This window comes from Coloeus monedula, assembly GCF_965178545.1.
Source record: "Coloeus monedula genome assembly, chromosome: 8".
Lineage (NCBI taxonomy): Eukaryota > Metazoa > Chordata > Aves > Passeriformes > Corvidae > Coloeus > Coloeus monedula.
Genome location: NC_138788.1, coordinates 7,273,350 through 7,289,894, shown reverse-complemented (window position 1 = coordinate 7,289,894; position 16,545 = coordinate 7,273,350). Strand labels below are relative to the sequence as shown.

The 16,545-nt window shown below is 42.9% G+C and overlaps 1 protein-coding gene across 2 annotated transcripts in view; it reads right to left on the bottom strand.

Annotated features, from left to right (window-relative positions):
• Positions 1-16,545, bottom strand: part of ANK3 (ankyrin 3) — a gene marked incomplete at its 5' end in the record, with an annotated part of 290,725 nt that overhangs the window by 89,463 nt on the left and 184,717 nt on the right. For both annotated transcript variants that reach the window (XM_082286216.1, XM_082286215.1), the window contains 8 exons: positions 2,811-2,909; positions 5,388-5,585; positions 9,304-9,402; positions 10,127-10,225; positions 10,736-10,933; positions 12,809-12,907; positions 14,173-14,271; positions 15,933-16,031. In XM_082286216.1, coding sequence (XP_082142342.1) covers positions 2,811-2,909; positions 5,388-5,585; positions 9,304-9,402; positions 10,127-10,225; positions 10,736-10,933; positions 12,809-12,907; positions 14,173-14,271; positions 15,933-16,031 — 990 coding nt within the window. The remainder of the gene's footprint in view (positions 1-2,810; positions 2,910-5,387; positions 5,586-9,303; positions 9,403-10,126; positions 10,226-10,735; positions 10,934-12,808; positions 12,908-14,172; positions 14,272-15,932; positions 16,032-16,545) is intronic.

Genomic DNA, 16,545 nt, shown 5'->3' with positions numbered 1-16,545 from the left:
GGTGACACTGCTGGTAGCAGAGATCCCCAATATCATGTCACTCTGAGCTGTGCTGCTTCACTGACTTTTAAGGCATGGATGGCCAGATCTCTGCTGCTGAATGCCCAAAGGAATGAATCCAAACTGGACATGCTGGACAGGATCGTGCAAACATGCAAGCATAGCAACAGTGCTTCCGAAGCCAACTCAGCTGTTGCTTATCTTGTCCCCCAATGCCTCTGGTTTTAGAGGTAGCATGTACAGACCTTTTATTCCCATGGAACAGTTAATCCATCTAAATGGGAGAGCTTGTAACTACAGAGCTGCTGCTTTACAAGTCAATCATCTAACCTTCACCTGTATAGAACATGAGGTCAAAGTATGGCCGTTCTTACAGCATAACGTTCTTCCTTCATTGTAGAAATTCAGGGTTTTGCAGTTCTTTCCTGAGGAGCTCAAGGTGATCATGAGTTTATCCAGAAACTACTCCTGCTAAAACACCCAGTACTGCATTGGCACTTTTCTTGTGTCGCAGGCGGCAGCGAGCGGATATCTGGCAGACAACCTCCACGTGGCTGACTCTATGGAGCCTGGAGGGCTCACTGCTGCACAAACCCAGCAGATGGGACTCTGCAGAAGCCAGTGGAAAAGCACCAAGCTCATGCCAGGGCATAAGCATCGAGCTCATTTCACTCTATTAGAATCCTGCAAGGCATGTGGGCACTCTCTTCCCAAGGAGCAGACAGTGCCCTACAGCAGGGAGGGCTAACTAGTAGGGTGGACAGGAGGACGAGCGGGTGTTCTTCCCCACAGAAGCCCACAGGATGGAAAATTTCCCCAGACAAGTGACTTCTTACACCCTAGAACAGTCCTGCTTAAATTCAACATGACTTCACCTGACTTTTGATTCCCTGCCCTGCTTCCTAACAATTATGGAGCAGTGTCACGGAAACAAGTGTGTACTAGGAAACTGTTCTTTATTCCCACTAGTTACATATATAACTGAGGAATGAGGGTGAACAACAAGGGATTTACTTCTGACTTCTTTAAAATTATATGACTATTACTGATGGACAAGATTCATGTTGCACACAGTGAAACATGATTGTATTTCCCCCCCATTTTACCTGATGACTAGGTCAATTTTCAGCACTGCAATTAAGAAATTCAGCTCCACACAGAGGAGGCCTCTGAATGATAAACTGAAGCCCCTTTTCCACATGTCTCTACAGAGTCACCTGCCTGCTCCCACATTGCCAGGCCTGAAGCTGATGACAGAGCTCCTGCAGCTGCACCAAGCTGTCCCTGGGACCCAGCAGACATGTCCTGCCCTGCCTGCCTCTCAGCTGTCACAGTACCTCAGATGTTCCCACCACCCTAATGTGACTAAAAGGCCACTGCAGCCCAGAATGGGATCCTGTTTGGACCCTGGAGAGCTGGCAAAGCAAACACGTGTGTCTGCCTGCACCTGTCAGTATAAATGTCCCCTTAGACTGCTTGCTATTTGTGGGGCACACAAGAGCACTGCACAGAGGGGCAAAGGCAAGCACTCAGACAAGCTGTATGGCCTGGGAGGTGATTCAGCTCTGACCAAGTTCAAAGAACAGGTTCTGCAATGTCCTGCTACTGAAACCAAAACCAGGTAGAAACTATCTCTAGGAAGGCAACCACATTCATCTGTGGAAACTGTGCAAAGAATGAACCAGGGCAGATCTCATCTGCTACTGGGTGATCTGGCAGATAAACCTGACTGATTCATCTTTAAAATACAGGCTGAGGATATGTTACCAAAGTATAAACCTGGAGAAGCTCCTGGGATTTTAGCACAACTATTTCAGAATAATGTTATTGAAATCAGTAGCTGGTACAGTTGGAATTACACTGTAGAAAAATCAGATAACAATGACTTTTCTCTCTGCCACAGATTATAATCAGCTGAGCTGCAGCCAGACATGATGATGGACTCAGCCCTTTCTGAGCTGTCAGTGTAGTATGATAATATTGCTGGACAGTCTGACACACCTGGACATTCCTGGGATGCAAGCACAGCACCTAACTCATGGCATACACCTAGCAGAGAGCTGTGAAAGCTACTACCCTGCAAAAGGGTGCAGGTCAGATTGTGAGTCTTGGTTCATTTAGCTGATTTGATCAGCTACAGTCCAAGTATTTGATCTCAACTGATTTCTTGCCCAGCTAAAGGAATGCCTCCAAGATCTAGACAATGCATGAGGAATGTAAATGTAATCATCACTGAGATCATTATCATTAAATTCTGAGCACTGTACACCATTAGGGAGCATAAAAACATTTCTGCAAAGGGTCTGTGCTTCAGGACATTGACCTTAAAAAGCAATATTGTGAAGTGGGGGGTGTCATCACTGGGGCTCTCAAAAGCCATCCCCAAGCACCTTGAAAATCCAGGTCACTTTTTCAGGAGTCCAAATATTTAGGCAAAACTATTTTTAGGCAAGTAAATTTGAAATAGACCACCACTGCATTTATGTATTTCATATTAGATAACAGTTTCCTTACTCGAAAACTAGATCAATCCCACTTACCTTCAGTGAAGCACAATAATAGGATACAATCTAAACGTATATTGATCTGAACGTTTGGCAAAAAATAAGCTTACTGCTCAAAGGCTGAGCTTGACATTAAACACCCAAGTTTACATATCTTCAGTTTTCAGAATATATTCTACAGTAATTTATTACAAGGAATGTTTCTCTGCTGCAATTTCAGTTTCGCCCTGAAATCAATTACTAGTCCTGTCTAGAGGCTAATGCTCCCCGAGAGGAAATACTTTATGCTGACAGTGGTGTTGGTACCTTTGTCTGTGCATCAACAGCAGCTCCCTGGTTAACCAGAACCTCTGCTACATTGACCCTGTCCTCTTGAGCAGCCAGGTGGAGGGGCGTCAGTCCACTCTGTAAACCAGAAACAACAAGTAACAATCTTCAGAGGAGGCACATGGACACTAAAATGCAAATTCAGGTATCAGTATGACTCTAAACACCGACTGAATTTAAAGAAGTTACACATTCCACTTTCACTGTGTAAGGTGCTTCACAATCACATTGTTCATCTGCAGGAAAGTACAATTCAAAAGCCAGCAAGATGAGGTTTCTTCAGGACAAGGGACATTCCTCCAAGCAGTGTTACATGTGGGATAACAAATCAGAGCACTTTAAGGAAAAGTCACATAGTCTATCTTTACCTCCTAATTCACTTCCTTATAATGAGGCAGACTTTAAAAGCAATATTGAATCATTGTTTACACTTCTGCAAGTTTTTGGGAAGTTACATTCACTTAGTTTTATCCTTACTTTTTACTCCTCTATTTGATCATTTTCAGACACAAACATAAAAGAATAAAACTGCATTTCTCTGAGATCAGGCCCATTTCTCTCTGCTCAGGGAGTATACAGACTTGATAGAGAAGGTGTACTGATAATTTTTCTTATTTAAAACTCAAGATCTAAATATTCTTAAAACCTCAGAAAACTATGCAACTTTCTGCCACATGAAAGGGGTAGAAGATAAAAGGGGTAGAAGAGGAGGCATCTGCTGAGGAGATGTTGTTAGGGATAAGAAAGAATATCCTTTACTTGAAAATTATGGTTCATTTTCTCTCCTTTTCCTACTGCCTTTAGCATCAAGGACAGAAGAGCAAGTAATAGCAGTTGTCACATCAGGCAGAAACTCTTGCTAAGTTCCCTATCCTTGAACCCAAATCCACAGCCACAGTGCATTCCCTACCAAAGGCAGCTCTTTTGAGAGCGTCCCACTGCATTTCACTCCAAGATGCAATCCTGTTGACAGCACAGCTTAGGTGGGTCACCTTACACAAATATATATAACAGTAACCATCTCTAAATCACCAAATGGAGCCTGAGTAGTAATGGCCAAACCTTCTAAAAGGATTTAATAAGGCTCAGTATGGGGCTCTGAAATATGCAGCTCTCAACCATTCTGTGGGTCCTGAAGAAATAAATGCTCTTTTTACTCTCATTGCAAAACTGCAAAACTCAGAAGTCAGTGTGCTTTAAACATCTGGTTTCAAATGTAGAGGTGCTGTGCTCCAAGGAAATGCACATCCCTGAGAGGGTACGAGGGGAATTACTCCCCAAAGGTGGTGTTATCAGCACAGTGAGAAACTGGAGATTACAACTGAACAGTAATGGATTGAAGGATGCTGCAGGTAATTAACCTCTGGTGGCACTGAATCAATGTGCCAAGCACTTCAATCGTGTTCCCTGTATTAGCCTCAGCAGCAGAAGGGGACAGCCAATGCAGAACACACACATGGCAGATTTCCCTGGGGGGTTACAAAGTCCATCCTGCACTGCATAAGCCCACACATGATTGAGACCTGTGGGGGGAGGTAAAAAAAAATCCTATCTGCAAGAGAAGCTTTCTGAAGGAGAACCCACAAACAGTCAAACTGTAAAGTTAGACACAGGAATGCACTGCACAGCAGCCCTGTGCAGCAACACCCACTGCCTCAGAGGACACTGACTCTTCCTACCTGCTGAGAATAAGAAATATTGTCCATGAAAAAAATTTCTATTGCCTCTCTAGTCTAGGCACACAAATCCATACTAAAACTGCACTTGACAATATCAAATAGCGATGTCTAGTGGGGCATTTAAAGAATTAATGCTGCACATTTGCTAGAAACCTTACTATAGAGCGGACTTCATAACCTATGAATTCACACATAAGCTAAAATATATCAACTTTCCATTCCTACCACCAGGAGAAATTACACCAAAAGTCACTGTGGTCGAAGGAACATACCCTGGAGAGGAAGAATCACTTATATTAAGGAATAAAATCTCAGACAATGTTGCTGTTATTATCCTATTTAAAAAGTCAGCATCCTTGAACAAGTCAGCTCTTGCCATTAGGTGGTAATATTTGTCACCACTTGCTGGTACATGTTATGTTTTTTGTTATAAAATGTGCTAAAAATGTTACAAATACAATAAAAATTACAAAAAAAGTATAGCAAATGTTACAATTACACATGTAACAACTGAAAAATGGGCAGGCATATTCCTGGAGGCTGATAAATGACAGGCGCCAGCCCCAGTAGCCCCTGTGGAGAGGAAGGCATTTCCTCTCTGGGCATGTTTTGGCAGACTAGCATAAATTAATGCTGGATTAATAAACTTCACTGCAGCATGTGTTACCACCAAACCTTGGGCATTACAAAATACAGTTCATTCAGTGTGACATGGCATGCTGCTCTCTGCTAGGAGAGATGATGATGTGTGTTCACACACCTGCAGTGGCTTCCAGCACGCGCAGAATCCCAGTGGGCAAAATTTAATTGCAGGTCCCTCTCCTTCCCATCACCACGTTTTTTCACTGCCTTGGCCCCAGACAGAGGGAACACTGACCTTGTTGCTGAGGTTGACGTTAGCATTTCTGGAGAGCAGCAGTGACACCATGTCCACGTGGCCGTCCTGGGAGGCGAGGTGCACGGGGGCGATGCCCTGCCTGGTGACGGCGTTGGCGTCAGCACCGTACTCCAGCAGTGTGGTGGCAATGTCCATCTGGTTCTTCTTGGCAGCTATGTGCAGGGGTGTGTAACCATTCTGCCAACAGAAAGCACTTCATTGTGAGCTGCTCCCTGAACAAGGTGATAAATCACTTCTCTGCACCTACCCAACTCTGTGAATAATTATGCCATTAGTTCTAAAAATTCTGTCAAACACAGTCAAATACAATGTTAACAAGCAGTGTGAACTAATGTAGCCAACCTTTATGCGATCTTTTTTTTTTCTTTTTTTTTGAAAGTACTGCTACAAAGAGGAGGATTCTGAAGTAAATTTTCAAATTTGGGAAAAAATACCTGTTCAGAAGAGGACAACCTATAGCAGTAGGAGTTTGAGTTTTGTTTCATAGACATTTGCTACTTTTCCTTAAATGTGCATAAAATCTTTAACAAACTGAAGAGCAGGATGTGTGTTCATAACTCAGAACAGCTGTTATTGTTTGGGTTTGTCCCATTTCCCAGTGTGAATGAAAGCATTATGTACATGAAATATGGCCTTTCTTGCAGCATTGACCCTAAACCTTACTGACAGGCTGGTTTTTTCAGATCAAGGGAAACCTAAAGCATATAACTTTGGAGTCATGCATTCCTTATCTTTTTATTCCTTCCAGTATGTGTACCCACGGAACCCACTACTAACAATAAAAATGCAGTATCTATTGCATGATACAGTTGTGTAATTCTGAAAAAAGACAGATAGGCAGAAAATAGATGAACAGATATGAAGAATAACTGATCAGCACGCAAACACCAAAACTCTGATGGAGTTATGACCAGCTTTTGGTAAAGATTGCAATGACTGTTTAATCAAGAACTTCCTGTCTTTTGGAAATGTATCAGCCCTCACTTTCAAGCAAATGACAAACACATTTGCATGTGACTAAGGGACAAGGTCAGGGGGGCTGAGGACCAAGCTTTATAAACCATTTTGTATTTTTGTATGGTATCTTAAATAGCATTTGCATCTCAGGTTACCCAGCCCAATAAAATCTACCTGAAGGCACAAAGCATTCACCTGGCTGGGCTCCTCCCTGCACCCACAGGGCAGCAGGGCTGGACTAAACAGGAAGGGAGGTCACAAGAGATGCAGAGCAGTGCAGGTACGAGCAAGGAATAAATACATGGGGGCTCACAAATGACTACAAGAGAGCTTTAATAGGAACCTGGCAGCAGGAGATGCACAGCACTGGTTTCATGTGGAACAGGTTCTGTAATCTTCAAAATTCAATTCAGGTTCAGTTCAGACTGTGGATACTAAGATATCTGAAAATGACACTCAGGAAACACAGTGCCACTATCAAGAAAGGAAGCACATGGCCACTGAATTTTCACTTTGAAGATAAAGTGCTTCAGGAAAAACATCACACTATCCTCTCCCTTAGACTTCTCCTGCATGAGACTGTCATGTAAAACAACCATTGCCACACGAGCACCTAATAAATCCTAAATACTCCATGCTAAATCCTGCTAAAACATGTCCTTAAGATGGAGCTCATATTACATTATGTAAAATAACAAATGCAGTTTCCAAGCCTTTTCCTCAGAAATGGCATATATTGCTGTCAGGAGAATGGACAGCAGCAGGCTGCCAAGAGAAGGCAAAAAGAGATCTGAAAAATAAAAGCTGAAATTCAGCTCCGTCCCAGTCTGCATCTTCTCCTCATAAGGGCAGCACTCTGTCACTATGCATAGATGGAGAAAGGAACAAAGAAGTTTAGAAGGAAGGGTATTGGGTTGTTCTGGTTGCCAGGGAAGAGTGGAAAAAGGGAAAATGAATGGTTAAAGACGAAGGGACAGAGGAAAACTAAGGCTTTGGGGATGGTGTGGCAAGGAAGAAAGGCACTGTAAAGTGCATGCCAAATTCAAATTCGGGATAAGCTGCATGTGAAATTAGGCACAAGCCTAATTTTTGCCTATGAAAGAGAAGAATGGTTCATGAGAATAACTGTACCACAGCACCGTACTCTGACATTTCCCATACCCTGTTACTTATCACTCTTGAAGGCAAATTTTGCTGGGCTTGGCTAATGAGCCACTCTTGAGACCAGAGTTAAAGACAGTGGTGTCACGGGAAAGGCAGCTACTGATGAAACTAACTGTGGAGCCAGTGATGAGATATGACATAGCACATTTATTTACTGGACCCCATTTACCAAAAAAATGGGAAATCATCTGCTGTTACCAACATCATCTTTCGGACGAGTGCACAGTGGGTGCCCGCAGCAACAAACACATTACAGTTAATTTTATTTAGTATTGATGCTCTGCTCGGCGCTGCCGTGGCTCACTTGCAGCAGGGCACTAACAAATGCTTTCTTCTAGGCACACTTACAGCTGGCACTTGGAGGCCTGAAGTGGCAGCTGCAGAACTGTTCTGTTACAGATGGGAACGCTAAGGTGACCTGACACATGAGTTTGTGCAATGCTGTACCACAGTCTATAGGGCTGCCACCTTGGTTTGGACTTCCCAAGCCCCTGGCAGGGGCTGTTGCAATCCCTGCCCCTGCAGAATGCACAGCTCCCACTGGCAGCTTCTTTTAGTGAAAACTGGGTCAGCGCCTTCTCATCCTCTTCAGAAGGCCCTTTCTTCCCCCAGTGGCATTCGAGAGTGCTGTGCTGCAGTAGTGAAAGACCAGAGATCACTCCAGCTCCTCCCCTGGGGCACTGCTCCGGCAGATTGCCGCTATCGACAGTATTGACTTTAAACTGCCCCGTTGCTGCTGGCGGTCCATGTTTATTTAACACCCCCCTCCCTGCACTACAAACTCCGGGACCTACCACGCGTGGCACACTCCATCCTCTCCTTCAGCCATGCAGAAGGCCTCCAGTGCTATGGCTGCACTCAGCCATGTGTGAGAGGAAGGCAATCAAGGAGCACTGTCCATCTAGCTGCTGGCTTTTCCACTAGCTCTCCTTTCTCCACAGGGTTTCTGTTTTGCAGTGATTTAAGGAAATTATCTGGGTTGCTTCAGATGAGGTATTTACACTGCACTTAACCTGCTTTAACCTACATACGTTTCCATCCTGCTTTACCTAGTGTTGCTGTTCAAATATCGATTATACTTTGATTGATTATAGTATTTATCCATGCCATACTTAAAACTGGGACCCACAAAAGAAATAGACAGTTTAAGCTTCTCAAAATTCTTTTTGTTCTGTGCACTACTAGAATAAATTTACATATTTATTCTTTCATCCTCTGAAACCTTACACTAGGTATTGTCTTGCCTACAGTAAATTACAATCAAAGCAGGGCTGTGACTAGTTTCATTTCTTTCCAGTCCATTTACGCTGGGGTAGAAGTATTGTGAAGCACGTGAATAATTACATATGTTGTGCTGAGAAACTTATCTCACCTCAGATGTCATCCTGTGGCACAATACAGGAGAAATATCCCTGTACAGCAGGGCTTTAAACCCAAGCTTGCCCTGCACAGATCTTAAGATGCAATGATACAAACTTGGCTGGCTTGGAGAAGTTACTGAAGAGACTGGACTGATGAAAGCAAGGCTCAGTATTTTCTGAGACTGAAACTGGTGATTTAAAGCGTTTCTGCATCTTTGTTTGCTTTTTTTAGTGCCCTTTTATTCACCTGCAGAATTATTCTAGCAGCTTTATGTGGATGTGAGACATTAACAAGATCACTGAGCCTCCTGTAACCACAAACATACACAGCCTAGAAAGAACAGGGGTAGACAGGGAATAAAGTGACATAAAAAGCCTGGGTATTGCTCCCCCAGAGTGGCCAGTACTTGTACCTTGGCAGAGGCGTGAGGTGAAGCTCCCTGGTCCAACAGGAGGAGGGCCACTTTTTGATTATCGTAGTGTGCAGCTACATGCAGTGGTGTTAAACCGCTCTAAAAACACATGCAGAACAAACAAGTGCTGTTACAGACCCTCTCCAGGGGGAACTCAGGAGTTTGGAAAATTTCAGTAGATAAGGTGAAAAAACACATTAGTTACTCATTTGTGTATCCAGAGTCTTCGGGAACTTTTAGAATCAAAAAATAAAACAGAAATCTGGAAACCCTTCCTGAGCTGAGAAAGCCCCATTCACTTTTCCCAGGGAAGATGAATAGAGAAGCACAGATCTGTGCTGCCCCTGGGGTAAGGAGGTCACACCCTTGGCAATGTTTTCCTTTTACTGCAGTGGATAAGTAAACTGCCCCTTGGATCTGTAAAAATCCAAGCTGGGCTGGTTTAAAAAGTTTGAGGTCCTGTTGACCTTTGCCCCCCCGTCATGAGACCTGGGGAAGCAGAGCCAGCTGCCCAAATATTCTGATAAGGACTGTAAATAGTCTGTGTAGAACACAGGGGAATGGTTTGTCTCCATTCCCCTGGACATGAACACAGAGCACATAATTTTGTTGTCAATTAATGACAATAAAAGTCACTTTCGCCGAGAGCTTGCTGGCTCTTGGCAGCCCCAGCCAAGGGACTGGAATATGACATGAAACCAATTCCAGCTAAATCCAGGCTGTGGATACTTTTGTGATTGTAAGTAGGTAGGAGAATATTATTAAAATATTATCTGGTTCTAGATATTTGCTGTGCAAGTGGCAGAGGCTGCTTCTGTCCTACCTTTCCGGAAGCATCAGGAGATGCATTCTTCTGAAGCAGGAGATTGGCTACCTCGATTTTGCCATACTTTGCAGCCACATGTAGCGGAGTAAATCCTTTCTGTAAGAGAAAGCAGTTATATAGCAGCCCTGGGCACTCTTCTCAGGGTAAGGTTTGTCTCTGATCAGCAGGGATGCAGCTGTTTCCATCTGTCCCCTTATGCAGTCCTGAGTACAGGCAGCAAGTCTGCAGATTCCCACCTGCCCCGTGGGGTCTGGAGGCTCTTCCCTGGCAGGCAAAGCACTGCCGACGACGTTAAACAGAGGAAGAGAGGAAGAGTCGGTTCCTTTCTTCACACTACCAAAGACCCAAGGGCAAGCTTATCAACACCCGCCTGGAATTTCTGCCCTGCATTCCTCTCATTCCAAGAAGATGCATGTCTGACCACTGGGATGCATTACACATCAGGTCCTGAGGTACAGGCATGAAGCTTTGTACCCTTTTGATAAAATGTAGCTCACCCTTACACTGTTTGTATGTGTATATGACTCTTGCAGTATTTAATTCACAAGCAGCCCTCGATGCAGGTATGTTTTATGATTCGAGCTGTCACTCCTGCAGCTTGCTCACCTTGGTGATGATAGACAGAGATGCACCATGATCCAAAAGAACAGAAGCTACATCCTCATGCCCTTCCCGAGCAGAAAGGTGCAGGGGTGTGTAGCCCGATGTGGTGGCTGCGTTGGGAGAGGCTCCCTGCTGCAGCAGCTGCTGCACGATGTCTGCTTTCCCCAGGCGGGCAGAAATGTGCAGCGGCGTTTGGTCATCCTGAGCACAGAGGGAACAACACAGGCCTGCATGAGAAGACTGCACCTCACACTGGGACACAAAATATTCACCCACGTTCTGTCACTTTTCAACACTGCACATGAGTGTTAATTCTACTGAGGTCTTACCTAGTGAATGTGGCACACTGGCTTTCTCCTTCTCAGAAAATAAAAATACCTTGTGCTTTGTTACTGCAATCACAAAATATTCCAGACAGGGACATAATCCATAGAAGTTTATAAATTTATCTGTTTTATTTCTTACTTGGATTTGCCTCACTTTGCTTTGCAGACCTTTCTTAAAACAGAGCCAATGCATAGTTCTGGTTCTCACATCTTGATCTCTTTTCTGTTTCACAGCAACATTTAATAGCTCAATCAATTATTGCCATATTTTTTGTGCTTTTTTAACTGGTGAATGATTTGCTTGGTATTTTGCAGGTAATTTTTCCACAGATGTAACTGCTGACAGAGCATGGTGTGGAAATTAATTGTTGCTTTCTCACTTGGTTTTGCATTTTTGTCCTCCCCACTCTCTGTTGTACAATCTCTGGATCAAGCACACCATCACAACAGTGTGGCCAAACATCTTTCTCTCCCCGTTTTCCCCTGCTGAATTTCCTACCCTTTGAGCACTGATACCCCATGTCCTTCAGTTCTGGGCTGCTCTCTGCCAGGGAGACTTCTGCCCATGCCCACCCTGCACAAGTGACTTTATACCTCTGGGATTTAGGATGGGAGAGAGCCAGGAGATGAATGCTGCTCCTCTGCAGGGCAACTCTTCTCTCACTGGGGGAGAATCTTTGTGGTTCTTAAATGATTCCAGTTTGTGCTTGTTTCCCACAAATTTCTCACAGCTGATGTTAGCAGTGGTGTATAATCTACTGCTTGCTTTTAGTTGTTATTTATGATAACAAATTGATCACAGGCAACGGCAGTTTGCACAAATTAAATCATTCTGTGAATTTACTCAGAAAATATTTGCATGACTGTGCTTCTGAGCACGAGCTGTTCACTTTCAAGGCTGTCTTTGGAGATTTACAAACCCCATGAATCAGTTCTATTGTCAGGCTCCTTGCAGATATAAATTGTATCAGCTATAAATATTTAGTCAGAGTTCCTTATAAGTAGATAATCTTACCAGCAAACTTATTTGTGACCCAATTCACAGATAATTTCACCATGAAAGAAAGGTTTGTTTTTTTAATTATATCCATTTTATCACCATTTGGGGGTAAAAAGTATTTCCTGAGTTTACCTATTAAGACTGCTATTTATTGCACCCATTTATCTCCTTGACCCGCCTGTTTCCTGGAACTCTTTGATTTCCATAGTTTTGTGTGTTCCTTCATGCCTCTAGATCATTTCTTTTTCATCCACCCTCACCATCCTCAACTGCAATTGTTTCTATAGGATCTGTTCCTTCTTTCCAGTCCTCTGTCACATCCCCTCACTGTGCCTCCTTCCTTTAGGTGGTGTTCTTTAGAAGTCTAACTATTTTTGAATGCATGCAGGCTGTTGCTTTAGGGACATGACAGGAGACACCAGAAGCCAAGGGTTTCCAGTTCTGCTGAAATAAAAGCAGATTTGGGGAATTCCTCTGCCTCCTTAAGTCCCACTTCAGAACAGAACTCTTCAAACACATGATAACTTATATTAAAAACTGGGATGGTATCAGCCTGACATCTCCTGCCTTCTCTCCAGATCATTCGTAGCTGCAGTGAGAGGGTCCATAACAAAATATCAGTGGGCATCACACAAAGGACCTTGGCTTCACCTCTTTCTCATCCTGAACAACACACACAAGATGAATGTGAGTCCTTGCTTTGTCCAGTACAGATCATCCAGGTTTGGTGCACCTGGGCCATGTCCTCACCTTGGCTTTGGCCTCCACCTGGGCTCCGTTTTGTACCAGGTACCGGACGACCTCTGTCTGGCCAGCTCTGGCTGCCATGTGCAGCGCTGTCTCTCCTCTCTGCACGCAGCAGCAAAAACACAACAGAATTAAAAACACACTGCAGGAAGAGCAAACATCAGCGTGTTTCATAAACACAGGAATACCAGCAACCCAGCTCAGAATGATCCCCACTAGAAAACTCTGCTGTACTTGTCTGTAAGATGTAAGATTAAATCAATATTTGACCTGTCACTGTGTGCTGCACAGCAATTTATTGCAGGGTCAGTTTCCCAACACAGTAGTACCTTTGCGACTGTTTTTTGCTGAAAAATGACAATGCAATTTTTATATTACTAGCATTTTACTAACAATGTTAAAAATTATTTCCATTTAAATAGAACTAAATTCAGTAAAGAATGTATTTCAAATTTTGTATACCCAGGTACACATACATTTGTCTTTCCTCCTGTTATGCCTTATGCCCCTACTATCATTTGTTATCTGACAAGCACTGAGGTGACTGAACAAGAAGGGAAAAAACAAAATCATTACTGAGTACATTCATCTAAAGCTTCATGGACTCAATGAAAGACAAATTCAAGGAAATCAGAACAGTTCAGGAGGGAAAGTGGTTTCTACATTTTTGGGTTTTGGTATGTCTTTAGGTATAAACATCTGCTAATTAAAAATTAGCATTTTTATGTAATTTAATAGAATTAGCAGGTGAAAACTTAAACAAAATATTGTCTTCTAGCTGCACTTGTGTATGGAAGGTGAAAGAGAGATTTTGAGGCCAAACTGTTAAAGAAGATCAACAAGCTTCTGCTTCCCTTCCATTTCCCAACTTTCAAATACCCAACCAACAGTGTGTTCAGTTTTTACACATGCCCTGGGAGCCTTGGGGCACGCAGCACACAGCCAGCAGAAGAGTGTGCTGGGATGGCTGGATGGACACAGGCAATATGTCCCCACAGTCTGCTGCAATCTGTTGAATTTTCCTTAAATGGCAGACCCCCGGGGTCTTGGGAAAAGCGTGCTCCACAGTCAAGCACAGATCTCAAAAATTTCATATGAGAAGCTGCAGTATGCTCTCATTCTTCACTTCAGAAAATCAAGAGATTAGAGCCTGCTTAGGGTCAGCCCCTTTGGAAATTTCCTCAGCCTGCCAAGCATCTCCCAAGTAGGAGTCAGCAGGCTGCACTTTCCCATGACTCCAGCATGAGCCACAGGTGCTGTGGAGGTGGATGGTGGACAAAGGAATCAGGTGCTTGATCCCACTACTGCTCCCAGACATTATCAGGCATTCCCAGTCCTGCCCTGCTGGAAGGAAACCTGTGACTCACCACATTGGTAGTGTTGGGGGATGCTCCATGATGCATTAGCTGCGATACAATATTTACATGTCCCATGAAGGCAGCAACATGGATTGGAGTTAGGCCCGACTGAAAAACAGACCGAAGTAAAATTTAAACACCTACTTTCACATTCCTTTACAAGACTGCCATGAGGAAAACATAAATTATTCTAAAGCAAATCAATCCAGGTGCTTGCTCTTCTGAGAGGGTTTTATCTTCTCAAAACCATATACATGTGCTTAAACGAAAGGGCACACAGAATTGGAAACACCTGTGAGTGTGGTTCATGAGCAAACATATGAACCTTCTAGGAATTCAGTAGTTCTTCATCAACGATCAACCATAGCTAAGCAAGATTAAGATCAGGCATTTGCTAAATACCATCTTGAAACAGAAAAAAAAGAAAGGTAGAAGCATTCCTGGCACAAAGGTAAAGCTTTCTGAAACATTCAGCTTGTGCAAAAAAGATCATCATGAATCTGCACGACTGCCCTTACACAGGATATGAAAGCCCAGCTGGAGAGAAAGAGAGGGAGGGAAAAGGAGAGGGGGGGGAAAAGGGAGCAGTCATTCAGCAGGGTGTGACCTCAAGGATTTTGCTTTAAAAATCCCATCAGTAGTTAATATTTCCCCACGTAGAATCACCCTAAAGCCTCTTCACAGCTGCTTCTGCACAGCTGTACCAACAGTCAGCCAGAGGCTTCAGAAGGGCGTTTTGCTACCAAGAGAAGGAGAAAGCCCAGTGGATCTCTGGAAATCCCCACAATTTAGGCAGCTTCCCCACAGATATATACAAGTCCCACAGGGTAGAAGCGAGGAAAACTCTTTCTTTCCGTTCTCATGCAGAACAGCAAACATGAGCAGGAAGGCAGAATAACTGAGTGTGTTATTTCTTTTACCTGTTTCCAACAATTTAGTAAATGCTTTTAAAAGTTTTTAAAAGCCAGTCTGGAGCTACATGAACTGTAGCCAGGGCAGACTCTTCTCCCTCAAGCAAGCCAGGAAGGGATCTGTATGGTTTGCTGCTGAATAATTAGTACAACCCTCCACATATTAAATCAAACTCTCTTTTTGTGGAGATGAACTACTCCCCATTGCACCTAGTTTGATCCATGGAACTCCCTATCATTGTCTAACATGGCTCATTCCACAGTGGTCACACATTCATATATGTGATCTCTCCTCCTCTCCTAACTTGGTACAATATACATACATCTAGATAAAAATTCCCATGGGTACTCAGTTAATCTCTGAATTGTGCCAAGAACTGGGTGCAGACTATCTCATGCTGACTGAAGTGACAGTGCATTGACTTCTGTCTAGCTGATATGTGATGTCCCATGATGGTGGGCAAATATAACCTCTCTGTGGAAAGCCAAAACAAGGTCTGAATTAAACCCCCTTTTACAACAGGACTTGAGCGAAGCACAGTCTTCACCTCGATGTCTGTAACAGAGCAAATTTCATCCTCAGTGCCTTAAATTACAGAAAATGGTAGATTTTAGAAAAATTTTTATGTTACATTTCTCTTGTTTTTCTCACTGTAATCCCAACAGGTATCAGTTGTTTGTGATTCATTAGGGTAACTGACTTCATTGTTCTGTTTTATTATCTCGTAATACCTAGTTGAAAATAATTGTTGACTTGACTGGTCCGTGCTCTTTCAGAAATATTCCAACATTAATCAATACAGTTACAATGAAATTTGTAGGAAAAGCAAAGACAAGCATGGGAAGACCACTTCTTACCTCAGTTACAGCTTGAATTGATGCACCGTGCTTTAGAAGAAGTTCCATTACTTTTATTCTGTTCTTCTTGCAGGCAATGTGAAGAGGTGTGAAACCATTCTGGAAATGAGAAAGAACACACATTTTGATGCCTCATGTGTCATTAAAAAATAGAATTGGGTATGGAACTCACAGAAAAGATTTTTCAATTTTAACAAAACACCTCCCAAATTTGTTTTGGCTTTACTAAATTTTTCATGTAAAAGAAAGAAAAGATTTCTAGAAAGGTAAAGACATATTTCATATATCCAGTTTTAATTATGAAATATATTGCTCGCTCCACTAATTAATTTACTTTAAAAATTCTCAATTCACGCAAAACTATCAAACCCTTCATTTTTGCTTGCCATATTCACTTTTATCTGGGTGGGGTTTTCTACTGGAGGTTTTGGGGAATCTGGGGTGGAGGTTTTTTGGTTGGTTTTTTTTGACCTTTTAGAACTGCTGGTAAGAAAAGCACTTTTACCTTTTACGAGCTCTGAAATTTACATCTTCTAAACTACTTTTACTACTTGTTGTTTCTTTTTTCATTCATTACCTGTCAGCTTACAGCAACTACAAGTATTTCACCCCT